At 38.4% G+C, this 18,639-nt stretch overlaps 4 protein-coding genes across 11 annotated transcripts in view; 1 reads left to right on the top strand and 3 right to left on the bottom strand.

The window, feature by feature from the left end:
• Positions 1-72: 72 nt before the first annotated feature.
• mpi (mannose phosphate isomerase) lies at positions 73-7,690 on the top strand. Its single transcript, XM_026366380.1, has 8 exons — positions 73-116; positions 1,021-1,148; positions 2,064-2,264; positions 2,542-2,683; positions 2,906-3,085; positions 3,818-3,991; positions 4,136-4,344; positions 4,636-7,690. Exons 1-8 carry the CDS (start codon positions 101-103, stop codon positions 4,852-4,854), a joined length of 1,269 nt encoding a protein of 422 aa, XP_026222165.1. The 5' UTR covers positions 73-100; the 3' UTR covers positions 4,855-7,690.
• Positions 7,691-8,434: 744 nt separating this feature from the next.
• Positions 8,435-10,679, bottom strand: LOC113165276. Its single transcript, XM_026364664.1, has 2 exons — positions 10,475-10,679; positions 8,435-9,467 (listed from the first exon to the last, which is right to left on the bottom strand). Exons 1-2 carry the CDS (start codon positions 10,551-10,553, stop codon positions 8,779-8,781), a joined length of 768 nt encoding a protein of 255 aa, XP_026220449.1. The 5' UTR covers positions 10,554-10,679; the 3' UTR covers positions 8,435-8,778.
• An 871-nt stretch (positions 10,680-11,550) lies between these two features.
• LOC113165349 (protein PML-like) lies at positions 11,551-14,180 on the bottom strand. The gene is made up of 3 exons (XM_026364770.1): positions 14,026-14,180; positions 13,833-13,881; positions 11,551-12,342 (listed from the first exon to the last, which is right to left on the bottom strand). Exons 2-3 carry the CDS (start codon positions 13,879-13,881, stop codon positions 11,804-11,806), a joined length of 588 nt encoding a protein of 195 aa, XP_026220555.1. The 5' UTR covers positions 14,026-14,180; the 3' UTR covers positions 11,551-11,803.
• A 1,896-nt stretch (positions 14,181-16,076) lies between these two features.
• Positions 16,077-18,639, bottom strand: part of LOC113165503 (unconventional myosin-IXAa-like) — a 108,513-nt gene continuing 105,950 nt past the window's right edge. For 7 of the 8 annotated variants that reach the window (XM_026365062.1, XM_026365064.1, XM_026365066.1 and 4 more), the window contains one exon: positions 16,077-18,409. In XM_026365062.1, coding sequence (XP_026220847.1) covers positions 18,021-18,409 — 389 coding nt within the window. In that variant the 3' untranslated portion in view covers positions 16,077-18,020. The remainder of the gene's footprint in view (positions 18,410-18,639) is intronic. The other variant, XM_026365063.1, reaches the window with a different exon arrangement.

The following is an 18,639-nucleotide window of genomic DNA, read 5'->3' as shown; positions in this document are numbered from 1 at the left end:
CTTTTGTGAACGTGACAATAAATTAAAAAACAAAAATCCACCGGGTCGTTCATCGCGCGGCCGTGACGTCACCGGCGGCTGAACAGCGGACGTTGCAGTCATGGAGGAAGTGAGAGGTGAGAGAGATTTTCTCCTTCAGAGCTGTTTTAAATCATCTTTTCTGTCCGCTCACATTTACCTAGCTAATCCTGTCATCGTTTACTTAAAAGACATGGTGCTGAATATGAGTTATTAGCACGAAGAGACGGACTAAAACGATTATTGTCAGCGGACATCCCTCATTATTTCAGCCGGCGTTTCATTTGTTTAATGTGAAGATGAGGTTTAAAGCAGCGCTGTTAGCATCAATGTGAAATAGCATGGCAGCATGTAAAATGCCTGCAGCGATACAGGAACTGTGTGTTTTATTCAGAGCGAGCATATTCAGTCCCCAGCAGACGTACCAGCCTGCTTACTGCGTGTGTTTGTGTTAATGAAGGCTGCCTCGTCAGCTCGGATGACGGGTGTCCTGCCAAATAATGTAGCGTTAGCAGTGTCCGGCTAACCTGCTAACCCTGTTGTGCAGGGTTTAACAAGAGTGAATAGACTCTGTCTGGACTGGTTATGCTTTATAATTTCTTTTAAATCACTGTGCGTTTTGTTTCTTCCCCTGTCTCCTATATTAATGTGTGGTAACAGGTGGATAAGCACAGTCTGGGACCCTTTTATATTAAAATAGGCACATCTGTAGGAGGGGACTCTGGGATATTATGGATTAGGGCTGTAACTAATGGCTATTTTATTATAATTTCCCAGTCAATTCAAGTTTTACAACCCCCCCAAAAAAATCCAGTTTAAATAATGTACAATAAAATGACATCAAATCTTTGTACTGTAAGTGAGAAGCACAACTGAGACCAACATTTAATTATTAAGTAAAAAAGAAATTGTGTATTTACTTTCTTATGTATATATTTATGACTTTTGACTTTCTGTTCAATGTGTTCAGAATTACACACTTAATTTATTTGCCCCCTCCAGTGTTTCCCCTGACCTGTGCTGTGCAAAATTATGCATGGGGGAAGATTGGGATGGACAGCGAGGTGGCCAAACTGGTGGTTGGCGGAGACCTATTAGCTGTCATAGAGGATGGCAAACACTATGCTGAGGTAATTGCTGGGGAGATTCTTATCACTACACTGGTTCCTGAATAAGGAACGCTGTACTGGGTCCCAACCAACTACACTTCAGCACTGAGCCAGATGTATATTGGCAGAGAGCCATATTCTCTCCTTTCACAAGTCTTTCTTTATTTAGCAACAGCAGCTCTACCAGCTTTGCCACAAAGGTCATTAGTTCAGTTATGCTAGGGTGACATTTTCATGCACTACAAGCCACAGTTGTGTCACATGCCACGGTTGTTTGTATCAGCTTTCATGGTTATCCATACAGAGTGGTATATAAACCTGCAGTACATTTTTGATTAGCACATTTGTTTCAGTTTGTGTCCTATTATTGTCTTAAGTTTTAGGTGAGAAATGATGGTGGTCCTTGTTTCTTTACACATTTGTTCATTCACACAGTTATTAATATGACAGAATGTATTATAAAAGGAAATATGTAAATACATGAATAAATATACTATACAGATTACTATACTGTCCCCGACAGTAGTAGTATTAGTCAGTGTGTCCTTGACTGATAGTATTTACCTTTAAGACATTAGAGTAACCCTCTTATTCAGAGTGATTTGATGGTGGAGAATATTTAATTTGGATTTTAAAAATTCACTTGGCCTTTGTCTCAGACATTCACAAACTCCTTGGACTCCTTTTAGCAGTATTAGGATGCTTAACACCAAAGGAAATATAAGGGAAACAACAGAACAGTCATGTATACACTTTAGATTTTGATTTAATTGAGATTTGGTGCTAATTACACAGATCAATTCAGACGAAGCATCCTCTCAGTCACAAATCCACCTTAGCCTACTCCAGTCTTCACCCACTAAAATCAACTGAAATATTTTGAAAATGGCTGAATGTCATAATCTGTCTATCTGATAGCAATGTTGTCTCTTCTAGTTATGGATGGGCGCCCACCCTAAAGGTGATGCCCAGATTAAAGACAACAGGATCGCGCAGACCACACTGGGCCAGTGGATTGCTCACTTTCCTGCTAGCCTGGGTTCTAAGGTCAAAGACATTTTCCACGGTCAGCTACCCTTCCTCTTCAAAGTCCTCTCTATCAATACAGCTTTGTCGATACAGGCCCACCCCAACAGGGTGAGTTTGCAAATACACATCCAAAACAGTGTTTAGATTCTGTAAAGGATGACTCATTAATCAGAACTGGATGTTTTATTGCAACACTATACTGTTTACTGTGTTTTAGCAGAGCTGAAAAAGAAGAGTCATAAGAACACCATGCTAATTTTTTGAGCATACTGTATTCTGGACAGTTGTCTTATACAGTATTACAACCAAGTTTAGTTTAGTCCATACTCACTCTGCCTTCCCTGTTTAGTAATTTTCTTCGGTTCTGTTACTGTGCTTTGGTCAGGAGTTAGCTGCTCGTCTCCATGCTCAGTTTCCGGAGCACTATCCAGACAACAACCACAAACCCGAGATGGCTATTGCTCTCACCCGCTTCCAGGGCCTCTGTGGCTTCAGACCAGTGGAGGAGATCCTGGGTTTCCTTAAATGTAAGTCCCAAAGTCCCACAGGGTCGTTAGAGGATTCTGGATTGTCGGCAAGTGACTGAAAGATGGAAAAAAAGATTTTAGATATTGCCATAGTACTTTATTTTGGAATAACAGATATATAATTATGGATGAGAAGGGATATGTGCTAGAATATTTTAAAAGATAAATGTTATAACTAAAAGAAATGTATACCTTGTTTCTTTGCACATGTGCATCCTTCAGCTGTCCCAGAGTTCCATGCTCTTGTGGGGAACGAAGCAGCAGAAGAGCTGCGCTGCAGTGTGGAAGATGCGGTTCGCACAAGACAGGCTCTGAAGAAGTGCTTCACCAGGATGATGAACTGCGAAAAGAAGGTGTTCATAGATCAGCTAAACATGCTGGTGAAGAGAGTTACTGAAGAAGGTGAGGATACTTGGAGAATAAGTTAATTAACACTATAAAGTAGCAGAACATATTCACTTTTTTTCATTTGGTGTAGTTTGGTGTAACATTTTTAATACTACATGATGTGTGTACGAGAGTAGAGATGGAGCCCGTGCTTGAACCCTCTGCTACAGTCTTATTGCAAATTATTCTTTATACACAAAGAAAATGTATTTAAGGTTTACAACAGGGAAGAAAGTCGAGGTGAAAAAGATTTCTGTTCAGTATCCTTTTAGACTATTTTAGATATCTTTATAAGGAATCCAGGATTTGCTGTGACTGTTACATACGGTAGTGACATTTGACTATGAGAGGATTACTCAATAACTAATCTTTTTATTTCATGAAAGTTTAACCAACACCGTGGTATAAGGTGAGAGTGTGTTAGAAAGTGAGCTATTGACCAGTTGAAAAAGAAACTGTGATTCTCACTGAAACACAAAAACTGCGCAATTGTAACCTCTATCAGATTTTTCTCGTGGCATATTGAGAATAGCTGCAGTCTGCTGAAAGTGATGCTTTAAGCAAATTCATCATCCATAGTTGGGGGAGGGGAGTAGATCTGTGCATATCACCACCTAGAGGTATCAACATCACACATCTTCCAATGCTACACATTGTGGGCTTTAAAACACATTTACAGACAACAGTTAATTTCCTTGAACACATTTTATTAACATAATCACCCTTGTGGATGTTTGACTTGTGCAGGTGCAGCAGGAAAGGACACATCAAGCAGCAACGGTGACCTTTTGCTTCGCCTCCACTCCCAGTATCCCGGAGACATTGGCTGCTTCTCCATCTACTTCCTCAACTATGTGGTTCTGGATCCAGGCCAGGCCATGTTCCTGGGAGCCAACGAACCTCATGCTTACCTTTATGGAGGTCAGTAGTTGCTTTTCATTTAACATTTAACATCAGAGGCTTATTAAGTAAGATGTTGAATCAAATGTTATGCACCATTTGAGTTTGATTATCCAATCTGCTTACTTACACTTGGTTTTCTTTGCTGCTGATCCATCCAACCAGACTGTATTGAGTGTATGGCCTGCTCAGACAACACAGTGAGGGCTGGTCTCACACCAAAATACATCGATGTTAACACGCTGTGTGAAATGCTGAACTACAACCCCGCCTCTGCCAGCTCCAAAATCTTCCCATGTGTCCAGGACGCCTCTGACCCATGTGTGACCCTGTACGACCCCCCAGTGCCAGACTTTACTGTCATGAGGATACAGGTATGAAACCTCACTTAACTAAATGAGTGTACTTTACCAGTTTCCCACCTTCACAAATGTAAATCTGATATATTTTCCATCTTTTACTGTCCCTTCTAAATAAAAATAAAGAATTCTGTGAAGGAAGAGTTTTTAAAAAGAAATTCTTTAAATGTTTCTTACCACAAATGTTTTAACTTGTCATAGCAGCAAAACCACAGGTTGTATGTAAATGTCTCAGTAAACTTACTTAGTAACTTACATGCTAATTTTCAAGCATTCTCACCTTGTTTCTTTCTGTCCTTCTTGCAGATCCCGGCCTCAGTGAAACAGTACACTGTGGCTCCAGTCGACAGTGCTAGCATTATCCTGGTCATTGAAGGGGATGCTACAGCTACCTGCGCTGCTGCTCTCTCCGATGTCGCCCTGAGACGGGGCACCGTCCTGTTTGTCTCAGCCAATGAGTGCGTCACCCTGCACATTACCTCTCCATCAGGGATGACCATGTTTCGAGCCTGCTGCCTCCTGTAGGGAGTCCATGGCTGTGTGAAAAGTCATAGTAACCTTTTGTTTCTTCTCTGGTTTGCCTCAGCAAGGTCTACACTGCATTATGGATCAGACTCAGTGACTGATGTGCACTTTTTAGTAAGTAGTATGCTAAAGGAGCTTTCAGACACTGTCGATTCCTGTCTTACCCATGTCCCAAACCCAAACTCAACCTGCTGACTGCTCTTGATACCAGCAACAGTGTTCTTTAGCTTTAAAATCCAATCCATTAATCTGTTGGATTTTAATTGGTTTTAACTGTCTTTTTTACCTGTGTGGTGCAAGTACAACTTCTCATCTCAAGATGTATGCATCCCAAATTCTTGTTAGGTGCTGGACACATACTAAGAATAGCAAGTAAATACACTCGGATGCCTGTTTACTCGATACAGTGAGTCTAACACAGTCCTGCAATAAATTCTCCCTTCATGGAAGCCACTGTTCAACCATAGGATAATTTTGGAGTCTGTACTTCGTGCTGCTGTTACCCAGTTCTTTGTTAAACGGAAGTAACAAGTAACAAACATTTGCCATTATTTCCAGCTCCACAAACTGCAGCTGTGGATCAGTTTGTGGACTGGTACTTCAATCCCCGGTCACACGTGTCCTCCTGGCCACATATGTTTGGGAAAGACACGACAGTAGAGGCATAATCTATGTGCAACTGTAAAGAAACAGTTTCCTCAGGGGATCAATTCAGTAAAAATTGATATATAAAATAATAAAATACAATTACACAGTTGATCTCTCTAGAACATCCTGTAACATCTTCACAAGGGAGAATTTCTTGTGGGTCTGCTGTATTAAACTGCATTTTAGCTAGGACCTAATAAATAGGCAGGCGAGTGTGTCTGAAACACTGAAGGGCACATTACACCTGTTTAGAGTGCTTGACTCTCATCACTTGTTAAAGAACTTGATTGTTAACTTCAGGTGATGAATATGTTAAGTAAGTTAAGTCTCGACCTTGGAAACTGCAGTGTCTTCACCATTTAGTAGAAGTTTTGGAGCTTCAAGACCTTAATGAGCTGAGACGTAATGTAAATTTGATGACCTATAACTTCATGACAACAAACTATCTGCAGATGATCATAGCACAACCAGTGAATTGATCTACACTTGCTGATCTAGACTTGAAGCCCTACAGTGTTCTGGATATCATTTTCACTTTTTATTCTATATACAGACTTAAATAAGATAACACACAAAGCGACTTATTCAAATAAGCAGGGCACAGAATATGTTTACACTGAGGCAGTAAACCACCGGTCACTACTTTAGTACAACTACAGCACCACCTTGTTGAGGACCCAGCACGTCTGTTTATGAGCCAGTAGTTGTCTTCCCCCAGGGCCAATGGTGCAACTACCAGTTTTATCATCTTAACCTTAGCTTGAACGACTAAATATCCACAGTTGAGATTATATAGTGTAATACTAAGATGCCTGTGCATGTTTGATTTACAGCAGTAATACCGAAGAGGGACTTAGTCACTGGGATTACAATACAAGCCACTTTAGTCACAGTCAAGTTGACCCCGCTGAGTATTACTGCTTTTAACTTTTACCTACGCATGTTTACAGCCTGCAAAGTGAAGTTTCCAAAGATTAAGAAACAAAACAGAAGCAAGCAAGTAGAGAGGAACTGGAAATACATGGAATTCAGAAATGCAAGAGATAAAAAAAAACAACTTTTCTATAAATGAAGATGCACTGCTGCCGCTTGTTACGTACTGACACAATTTGGCTCAATTTAACTCCTCCACTTCCTGTACAGTGGTACAACAATATGCTGCATTCAGTTTTATAGTATTATACAAATAAACATGGTTCTTTCCAAGTATCTGAAGCCAAGTTTTTCAGACTTTGTATGTTTTGTTGTTTGTACTGATCCATCAATTTGTGGCAGAACATACTAAGAAAATACCAGTCAGAGACAAAGATTTTACCTGTACACCGATATGTGATTCATCTCGGTACACTGTAGTAACTAGATTACTGTGTAACATCCCAGTTCATACATGGGTCAACCCAAATCATTTACACGAAGCAGTGTATTTTCTTGTTGTAATAGTTTTTGTAGACTATCTTGAATCTAATATTTGACAAGGAATGCTTTATCATCCTGCCAGTGAATAAATATTTCTCTTTCTAGCTTGACCTGAATGAATGACTACAGTGAGTTGAGCTAGCCCTACTAATGCTTTTACTTATGCCATGATGACCATGTTAGTGATGTTGTTTGATCTTGAATATGATGCACTAAACCTTTAGTTGTTGTTGCTGAAATTGTAAAATGAAAGATTATAAAGTGTTAACAGGGTGTTATTAGTTAAAATCACAGCATATTTTTGATTAAAGAACCATTACCTCAAATTCATCTGTGTCTGTAGCACTGTAGAGCCTCCAGCTATTTATGTCAAACAACCTACTGTGTGTCACAGCTTCAAAATGTTTTCATTTAGTGACATATACTTGTAGAGGTCACATTTGTTCTTGTCACCTTTTAGTTTTAATACTGTATGTTGACTTTGCACAGAGGTTATTTTATTTAGGTTTTTTTTTCTTTTTAAGATCTGAAGGCCACAGTGTTTTACCTTAATTAGCTTATTTAACTACTGATGATAACATGTCTTGGAATATTACTCTAGTGAGGGCATGGTTTTGCATTTTTGAATATGGTGATGCTGTAGCATGGAACTGCAGAGAACACATGTACTGTATGTAAAAGTGGTTTAATAAAGCCTGATTCCATTACTGCAAAGAACTGTTTTATGTTTGTGCCTGTAACCTTTGGATAAACTTTGCAGAGGTTTACTAAATTATCTGGACTTCTTTATGATTATCTTAACAGCCCAGGTTAGGTAAGATCTTAATTACCAAAGTTCATCCTTATAAATCATTAAAAATGGAGAAAGGATGAGGTCTATGTAATAATTAAGACATTTCTGGCATAATTTACTGTTGGAATTGCATGGTGATGCGATCGCCATATTGTGTTATCTTCCAAATTCCAAGACAGATGTCATTTAGTATTATTTAGCATGTTTAATATTTCATAATGTAAATACTTTAAAGTTAAATAGTTAATTCAATTCAACACAACTAAAAAAAAAGCTAAAATTTCCGGGCTCCATCTTCTCAAATGTGAATATGTTTTAGTTTCAGGAGTTTATGATTTTAGTTTTTTTACAATTTGGTTGGAGCTTACAAAGCATTTGAACATGTCATTTTGGGCTTTGTGAAATTAGTTTCATCATTTGACTGCCTCAATAATAAATCAATTAATATTTAAAGCACTAATCATTATCCTTAATATTATCATAATAACCAGCAATATCACTGAGCAGAAATGAACTATAATTTGGCAAGTTGTAAATGGAATACATTTATTAGCAGATTTATTTATTTCCAATAAAACCATTCTGCAGTACCTTGAAACAAGAGGCTAATAGACAATAAACATAAATTGAACCGAATCAGTAACCAAACCTGTGTAAGTCATCAATATTTCCACCTATTCCATATAAATTCATATAAAGTCTGAAATCTTACGTTTATAAGTCTAAGTGAACAAAACCAGGAAGTCACACCGGCAACGTGTGACTTCCAGATGTGGATGTGTTCCCTCACTTTTCAAAAGCATCCACAGTGTTGCACAGTTTGACTTTTTGATTCACAGAAAAAACCTGTTTGAAGTCACTGTTCTCCATTAATCCCTCAAGTCTCCTACCGTCAACTGAAAACAGGAACTGACATTGGTTCAGTTCGCAGCGTAAGAATGTGACCCTCTTCTTGTTTTGGCCCCACCTTGTGGAACACAACATTAAACCATACAGGTTGGCACTTCTTTGGGTTATGATCTCATTTATTTACAATGTATTTTAAAATGAAGTCTCAATCTGATAATTTAATGATGTAAAACATTTTGTAATTCTCCATCTTGGTCTTTTGCGTTGCCTTCTGTGACCTTCACTGTCTGTCTGAAGTGCTCCCACAGGGGGCGCTGTCCTGATAGTTTACAGGGCACTTTACATTTGGCAGCTGTAGCAGCTGGTTTGGTTTCCATGGTGTCCAGAGTAAACATATGCCTGCAGACCAACTCTGGAGTGGGCTGAAGCGCACTATAAAGTGCCTGCAATGCCCGCACATCTTCCAAGGCATCATGGGCCTTGTAGTTCACACCCACCAGCTCCCTGACCAGATTCTCCTGTCGGAAACTCTGGAGACAACGGTCCTTCAGCATCTCCCGGGACAGTGGTAGTGTGTCAACACAGCCCGAGATTGACGACTCAAACTCTGCTCTGAGGTTCAGTTCATCAAGTGCTCGAGCCAGCAGATGACAGTCGAAGCGCCGAATGTTGTGGCCAATGACAAGTGGATGCCCGAGCATTTGAAGGAAAGCGATGAAGGACACTAGGACCTCTCGCAAGGAGTTGGTGAGGACAAGCTGACGGTGGAGGTACAGCTTCTGTCTGCGGACCCTGAAACCTGTCACTTTGGCAGCACCTCGCTCCATTCGACGCCGAGGGATCACATAGAGGTTCAGTGAATGACCTCCACTCACGGCAGCCAGCTGGATGATCTCACAGCTCTGACCTGGTGAAATAAAAGTGTTTCCCAGAAAGACCTTCCAGACAGTGGGTGTTGAAAAAAACAGTATAGACTGCAACATAAGCTAATATAATTACCAAAAATAAATCAACACTGAGGGGTGACTCAAATCATATTATAATTCTATGTATCATGTTGACATACAGTTGCTTCAAAAAGTATTCAGACGTGTTTTGGGTAAATTATTGCGTTATACAGTTGATTTAATAGAATAAAACTATTCTAAAATGCATTTCTAAAGCAATTTCCTTAGCATGTTTCGCCTTGTCAATGTATTCAATTTAAATTAAACTCAAGTAAGTGAATTAAAAGTTATGGGGTATAAGTAATATACTAATAATATCAAGACCACCGTGTTTTTACCATGATACCGAATTGAAAGACTGAATGAATAAAATAACAATATCAGGTTTGGTTACTTCAGTGAAATAAATACCTGATAAATCAACTTATTTTAAAAGACTGGAGGGAACATCATACAGGATAAAAATGTTAAATAAAAATAAAATAGTCCGACTCATGGACCTAAAGGGGTATAACACACAAAAAGTAGAAAAACTAGAATTATATCATTATAGATCAAGTATAGTGTCTTACGCCAGAACTTGGGGTAAAAATCATAAGTATTTTAGCTCTTCTCCAGTTTAAAAGTATATTTTACTGATATTATATGCAAATTACACGGTATATAGCAAATCAAACCTGTTACTAACGAATTCGGCTTACTTACATTTTTCAAAATGTAAATGATTAAAAGGAATATAGGCTAAAGAAACAAAAGATCAGCTTCGAAGATGCTCGTAAGTTGTAGCTAACTGCTAACGTTAGCAGTTTAAGTGTCCACTCAAGAACCCACAAGGAAATATTAAGACAGTGTGTATTATAATAGCCCTAGAGAATAAACACACGTGTAAACCCAATGTTATCCAAAATAAGTGACATATAAGGGTGTAGAGGGTTATTATTATTATTATTATTATTATTATCTTTACCCAGTCCCGTTGTCTCCAGGTCAAAGAAAACCAGCGGCTGTTCAATGTTTTCAGCTCCGTCTGAGAAGGATTTTTGCATCACGTCCAAACCAGCTTCTAAAATCTAACTGTAAGACTTTAATTCGGTAATAAATAAACTTCCAGAGTCGTTAAAGTTCGTAGATTAGCTGCGCATCGTGACACTAAACGGAGTCAACACCTGCGTAGGAACAGAACCGGAAATTCAACTTTCAAAACAAAAGCTTTTTTATTTTTTTATTTTTTTTTTGACAATAAACTTAAAATTTTTGACAAATGTAATATTTTGTGATTTCTAAAGCAAAATAGTTAATAGTTAAAATACAACCCCTGGTTTTATTGTAAATATTAATGCACTGCTTCTTTTTATTCCTAACCCCATTTAGACAGAATTAAATGCCAGTACCTCCCAGAGCAGATTTTCCAGGTTCATGTTTTCTTTGTGTTTATTGAACTCATTAAATAAAACTAGGAGTGCATTAAAATTCAAAGACAGACCGATTTTTTATGTCTATTTGCTGCAGGGATTGTATTTACTTTTTATTTTACACAAAAAATCCAGTTTGTCCAGAATTTACATAAAATATGTGTTAATCCTGTAACAGCATTGATTTTATCTTCATCAACGATGAATGATTTGCAATTGTGATGTTTGGGGTTTGATAAATACCAATATAAACCAATTAGAATAGTTCTCACTGGTTAAGTTAAATCAGTGTTTTCGTACATCTTCCAGAATGCTTTGTAGAAGTGATGCTGTAACTAGAGCAATGAAACCAATGATAGTAGGTAAACACTTCAACAACTGCATTGCAGTAAGTAAGGATATAGAATCTGATATGTAGAAGGATATAGTAGAAGTTTATTGGCCCCTGTGTAAGTTGCTATCTATTAGCTGGAAAGACGAGAGTAAAACACTTGTGTGTTTAAGATAAGTTACAATACATCAGATGTAAGAAGTTAAAAACTATATAATAAAAATCATTACACAGTTTAAACATGGGATATCTGTGAGTTTGGTGAATAACACACATAACATAACATTATTTGTCTCTAATCACAAGAAATAATTGTTCTATTATATATATTATAATATTATATAATATATTATATATATATTCTATATATAACTATATATATATTATTATATAGTTATATAGATATATAGATATAGATATATATATCTGGATGTTACAAATGCCAATCTGTCCAACCGTCAGAGGTCTCATGATTAAAACATGTGAAACACATTTTTTTTAAATTACAAATTTTCTATTCAATCAGATTTTTTCTTTCTTTATTCTTGCTTTTTCAAAACACTCTGTTCGTCCGGAAGGTACATCTGGAGATGTGGAATCTACTCGGTCTCCATGCTTTGTACAGCTCCTGCAGCATCCTGGCATCCTCCACAGCATTATGAGCATTGTAGGTTTTTCCCAGAAAATGCTTGACCATGTACTGCTGAGAATAGCTGGCCAGACTAGGAAAGAGCTTTTTGCTCAACAGGAAGGTATCCAGAAACCCGCACACCACCTGCTGGAACTCCTGCTGGAGGGAGCAGTTCTGCAGCACTCTGGCGAGGACTAGGGCATCAAACCGCATTGCATTGTGGGCTGCCAGCAGTATGGGGCGGCGGAAGGAACAGAGGAAGGTGATAAACGAGGTGAGGGCCTCAGACAGAGATGTAGTGACCACTGGGTCTCCACGGAGCAACAGACGGTCATCCCTGACGGTGAAGCCAGTGACGTGGGTGGCGCTCTCAGTGAGGGCACGACGGGGGAGAGTGTAGACGTTAAAGGTCCTCTCTCCACAAATGGCTGACAACTGGATGAGGTCACACACTGTGGTGTCTGAAAGTAGAAGAGGAAAGGATTGAAGTAGGATGAAAGAAAATAGAAATAAGTATAAGCATAACTAGTCAAAATGATTGTAGCATTGTCTTTTCTATCAGAGATCTACTGACTGCTGTAATTGTTCTTTTTGAAATATATTTAAAATAGATCACACAACGATAATCAATCAATAAATAAAAGCTGTCTGAATTTCTTCCCCCTTTTCATGACATGTTTGAAACTAAAAATGCATAGTGTACATTTATCCGTAATAGATATGTTTGTAGAAATATTTAAATATTAAAAATGTTATTTAACACATATGGAGAAATGTAAAATAAATAAATGTGCAAATAAAATAAATATACAATTGTTGCAATTGATTAGTTTCTCTTTATTTAGCCACTTTAGACTTGACATTTTTAATTAATAAAGAAAATATATTGTTATGTTATTTTGTTCCCCCTATGTTCCACAGATATTTGTGGGGATTCTCATGCACTTTTTTGTCTGTAGGTGGCGCTGTCCATTATCCAACTCATGCTAAATACATGTAAAATAGTTTTAGGTCATGAAGTCATGCTCAAAGACTGAGTCATATCTGAGACATATCACACACTCACATGTTCACTGAGTCTCTTCAAACCTGTTGCTCAAGACCACAATGGCCTAAAGATTAATTTTAACATGAATCAGTGATACTGACAAAAACAAAAACCGGGGCTAGATCAATCAACTGTTTGGTCTGTGAAATATATAAATACCGTCATTAAATACTGAAAATGAAATAAAAATTTCCACTGTAATTATAAATTGAAGATTTAAGAAACTCCTTAGCTTTTTAATCCAGCCTCCTCACAGTGGCCAGTATTTAATGTTAGAGCATATTTACATTTTACTTTATGGGTATAATCATTCTGTTTTTGTGTTGCAGTTTAACAAATGCATGTTGTGGCAGCCACAGGAAAAGCATCTCTGGTTGGTTTGTGGTTGGATGTTATTGGTTCAAAGTGAAATGACAGCTGCAGTGATTCTCCTCCCATTTCTAACCAGACTTTAAGTTTTGATTTCTACATATGTTCATGAGACAGGGGTGTGTGTGTGTGTGTGTGTGTGGGCGTTAGAAATAATAGTATGCCAATTATTTTTTATGATACTGATACACAGCGAAGGAGATCTTACAGACACTACCCTTTAATGTAGAGAGTACCCATTGAGTATTACTAAAGTACTGAAGTACTACTACAGGATTACAAGTGTTTATAATCCCATAAAAATGTCCAGTGGTAAAATTTTAAATAATTAATAAGATTAAAACAATGAGATGTGGCTGAAAGCTCTGAAATATTAATGGAAAACCTGCAGGAAGTGGAGCTTGTCTGAGCCATAATTCAACAACATAACAAAAATATACATAGCTTATTTTACACAGTTACTGATAAAAACATGCTTATTATAATGTTACTTATTATAGTATAAGGTAAAGAGCAGTATAAACATAAAGTTACCTAATCCAGTTGTCTCCAAGTCAAAGAAAACGATGTTATCATCAGACATCTGCAGGATTTCACAAAAAAAAAACATGAAGTTATAAACGTCTCAAAATTCATAAAAAATCACATTCAAAAACAAAGTGATGACATTTGAACTTCTAACACTGACAAACTGAACAGTAAAGAAAAGGTGTAGGTGTAAACTCACCGTGTTGGAGTTTGATGTGTTGTCAGCTGTAAGTGATCAACAGGTGATTCAGTGTACAGAAACGATCTCTACAAGCTGCTTTCACTTTACTGAAAAAGAAACTCGTGGTTTCCTCTTTAGCGACTTGTTGACTTGTTGACATGTCGCAGTCACAGAACAAAAGCTTTTCACCGTGGAGGTAGAATCTTCCCCGGTGTTCGCTCAGTGTCTTTTTTGTCCCGGTGGATGACGAGAAGAGCAGACTTTAAATAGAAACAAGCGACTGTCCTATAAGTTTATTACTAAATAAATGAACACACAATAGATGAAAATGAAAAAGAATCTTTTGTTAATTCAATTTAATTTGTCTCGATATTAATTTCAAAATAAAATAATAATATAGGAGGACGTTTTTAGATCATTTACTTACATTTACATAAAAGCACTAATAACATAAGGTAGAAATGTCCTGCATTCAAAATGTTCATAAGTTAATTATTATATTATTGAAATTAGTGATGTGTTCACTTATTATATTATTACCTATTATGATGATATGTTTTGAATCTACTAATTAAAATTACTTCAATAATTCTCAGCAGATGATCTGTAAGCTGTAAATAGTGGTGTAAAAGTACAAAATTGGTTTTGGAAAGGTAGTGAAGTCGTAGTATGAGATAGTAAAAAATGGAAACAGTCAGGTGAAATACCTCAGTACTCAATACCGTACTTGTAAATGTACTTTCCACCACTGGTCTGATACATATTTTAAATTCAGCTCAGTCAAACGTGATTTGTTTAACAAATAGTTTTATCTGCTGGAGGCTACTAATGCACTGAAGCAACAAAATACTTGGATTTAGGACTCTTTACTCCATGTACTCGTTCTACCTGCTGTGCCTCTCATGTAAATTTGAGCACGTTAGTACAAATATTTCTGTTAGGTTGAACACAGTAGTCCATTTTCCAATATTACACACACACACCTGGCATTGACAAACCAGTTCTAGTGGATATTTTGACTTGTCATAGTAGACTAAACAGATGAGATCAACCATGGATGTCAGTCAAGTGTCCCAGTAACCACGACTTTATCTGAACCTTAAGCAGCTGAAAGGCATTCACACATTATTTATTATCAAACCTTTCCCTGCACAAAACCCTGAGTTCAGTCCCATCCAACACCTCTGGGATTTACATTAAGAAACTGATTTGTACCGTGAAATTATACCTCTAGTGGGAAAAGCTCTGCAACACGTATCTCTCATTAAATCAGCATCTCAGTGACAAGGTTGGGGTGGTGGAGGGAGCTGGAGCAGAGAATGATGTTTGGTGCCAGTAGATGTCATTAGTGCAGCATGTCAGGAGGTTGGTGGAGAGTTGTGGAGGTAGAAGGTTTGATGGCCAACAGCAGTAATCAAATATGCTGCACTTTATTCTCAAGCTGACGTTTTGAAATGATATCGTCTGTCACAGTGCATTTAAATATAACTTTAACTCTATTTAAAATAAAAAGGATTTGCAAAATGATAAGGACACACTGAAAATATAAAGGGGCATAAACATTTCTTTCAGAATGTGAAATAATGTATGTGAAATATTGCACAACTCATTTGTCTTTGGCTGCAGTTTTGCTTTTTTATTTAGCAGATGAATTTCCCCAAGTAAATTCTTTTTTTTTCTTACAACCATAGACATGTTTGTGTCATAAAAAAAAAGAAATATAACACAAATTGCACCTTATACATACTGTAACTGTGTCCAGAGTGGCGCAGACAAAGAAATACAATGCTTTTCTTTTTCTCGCTGTTAGCACAACATGACAGACTGAGTGTGGCCTGTTAAAATGTTGCAATGATTAATAGGAGATAATGAACCGTACACAGGATAATATATCCTTTTATAACACATCTGATAACGGATTCTTTTAAACTAATGTACACCCCAAATGCATGATCATAAATAGTACATACACTGTGTATAAAAGAGGAACACAAACAACCAGAGAAAGCAGAGCATGCCTTCCAGTGACAGGTACATTCACTTTTTTCTTCTTCTTCTTCTTCTTCTTCTTTTTTTTTTTTGTTGCAGAATGCGCTATAGACAGTCTGGACATGTACAAATACTGCAATATCCCTTCAAATATCACCTTTAAGATGTTTTAGCAGGAATCAGTTATGTCCTTTCAGCGGTCTATGCAGTAAAAAGACGACACACCTGCATTAAAACTGACATCAGCACGGTCCTTACTGAGACTTCCAGCTTCAAGGAAAAGTTGAGACTAACGCAGCAAGCGAGGAGAGATATTGCAGCTTTACTACGGCGACATCATTGCTGTTAAGCTACTGAGTAGTAGTAGAGAAACAGAATATTACTTTGACTGTTTTCATATTGTATGGACAGAGACAGAAAGAGAGTACGAATATGTAGAAACACGTGGACGGCGTGAGTATGTTGCTACTTGTTTTTGTCTGGTTAACAGGTAGATTAAATGCTACTTTTCACAGATAGAGCCAGGAGAGCAGAGGAAGAGCTACTGTCACGTCTCTTAAAAAGAGAAGAAGAGAGTATTTTGAATGGCTCAGAGGACAACATGGACGGTTTAATAGTGTGGACGAGTGCAAGACTTTCCCCACAAACTCAGATGAATTAGTGTCACATGATGGTTGCAGAGACGCTTCTGAATCTTAAAATAGGAACATTTTGGGAAAATGCTAGTGTGTGTGTGTGTGTGTGTGTGTGTGAGTAGAGATGACTACATGTGCACAAAGTGGGAGCAGATACAGTGGCAGGAATTATTCATTCATTCATTCTGACATGCACACACACTCAGATAGGAAAGAAAATGGCTTTTAAATGAACAAAAATAAACTATGAAACAATATCAACATCAAAAACATCTTTGATATCAATAAAACACCTATAATACAGCAATAATATATATTTAAAAAATTCAAGTCCTGATGTAGTAACACTGATGTTTCCGAATAAAACTGAAGGGAAAACAAAAGTTTGCGGGGGAAGGCAGAGACAAAAAGACTTATGGCTGATTGACACCTCAGGTCAAGTATGCGTCACACCCAACTCGTAGCACAGATTGACAGCTTACAACGGTGATAATCCGAGGACACTCAAAACTGGCTCTGTTCATTGAGAAATAAGAAAACTCAAGTGGCCGGAAAGCAAAACCAACACAGAAACGAAAGTGGAACTTGAATTCCAGACACTTCACTTTGCAAGAGACCAAACAGAGACTTAACAATGAACGACCCAGGAGCAGCACTGGAGTTTTCTTTCTATGTACATGTTTTTTCCTCTGTAACATAATAATAATAATAATAATAATAATAATAATAATAATAATAATAATGTAACATACAGCTGAAACATATTTCTGTACAGTTTCTTCAAACTGACGTAGGAAAACATGTGATGGAGAAGCATGCAGCCTCTTGGCTGGTGTGTCCTGTGTAAACGTGAAAAGCAGACGAAGCTTGGCGCTGGTTACAGACAAAATGTCCGCCAGTTCACTCTGTATGGCTACATTTCTTCTGGGTGGCTCTTACCACCTGCCCACATGCTAAAAAATAAAGACGGGCACTGTGACATTGGGTTTTGCAGGTGTGGGTTTGCTCTGCCTCACCACCCGGCCTTCCCTTTGTCTTCCTCTCATCCTCTCTCCTCTAACTGACCCCTGGCACTCCAGCAGGGGTCAAACAGCACAAAGGTCAGATGGTCAACAAACATGGTTGACTATTGTCTTTTCACTTCAGTCTTTTCTGGAGTTCACATTAATTATCAGTCTTACTCCTCTCTCCACCTGTTTTGTGTCCCTCTGCATAATATCTTCCGTCTTCAGCTTTCATTGGATCGGGGGAGGAGAGAGGGGGGTGCACTGAGGAGAAGCAGCAGGTGACACTGGGCATGCAACTTGGCCCATGACCAGTCTTGTCCGACCCTGGACTCTCCCTCCTCCGTATTCTGCCCTCGAACAGGCGTTCCTTCCCTCATCTGCTTCACACCATGAACTCGTTGCTGCCGTACAGAACCAGCTGCTGTGGCCCCGAGCTGAAGTCCGAATCCCTCCGGTGGCCTCCTGACGGCTCACGTGGCGAGCTGCGGCTCAGTCTGAGCCTGTGTCGTGTCTTACTGGCTCTGTGGCCCCCCTCTGCCTCTGCCAGTGGGGCTCCCAAACCGCAGGAGCTCAGCAAGGGTCCAGAGGAGGAGGAGCGGAATCGATAGTGAGGGGATGGAGAGCCAGAGGCGTTAGAGGAGAAAGAGGAGGAGGGGTGGTAGGAGGAGGAGATGGTAGAGGTGGAGTCTGCAGAGTCCTGGGAATCTGGCTGACGTCGCAGAGTCCGTCTGCTCTTTGGGTCTGACTTTCTGGAGCGATAAGTGCCGCGCTCTGTGGAGAGAGAGAGGAGCAAGCAGAGAGGGGTTCAAGAAACATTTCACCTAATCTCATCTGAGCAAGTTGGGTCTTTTTGGGCAAATCAAAATATCTAATATATAAACTGTATATTTGTTATTACTGCAGATTAATATGAGGTGCAAAATGCTTCCTCAAATTAAAAAAGACAAAGCAAACCCCACGTGGGAGTGGATGCTGCTACTGTTGCCCCCTTGTAGATTCAC

This window comes from Anabas testudineus, chromosome 6 (assembly GCF_900324465.2).
Source record: "Anabas testudineus chromosome 6, fAnaTes1.2, whole genome shotgun sequence".
Classification (NCBI taxonomy): Eukaryota; Metazoa; Chordata; class Actinopteri; order Anabantiformes; family Anabantidae; genus Anabas; species Anabas testudineus.
The sequence above is the reverse complement of the archived record's forward strand: the minus strand, read 5'-3'. Positions and strand labels throughout refer to the sequence as shown.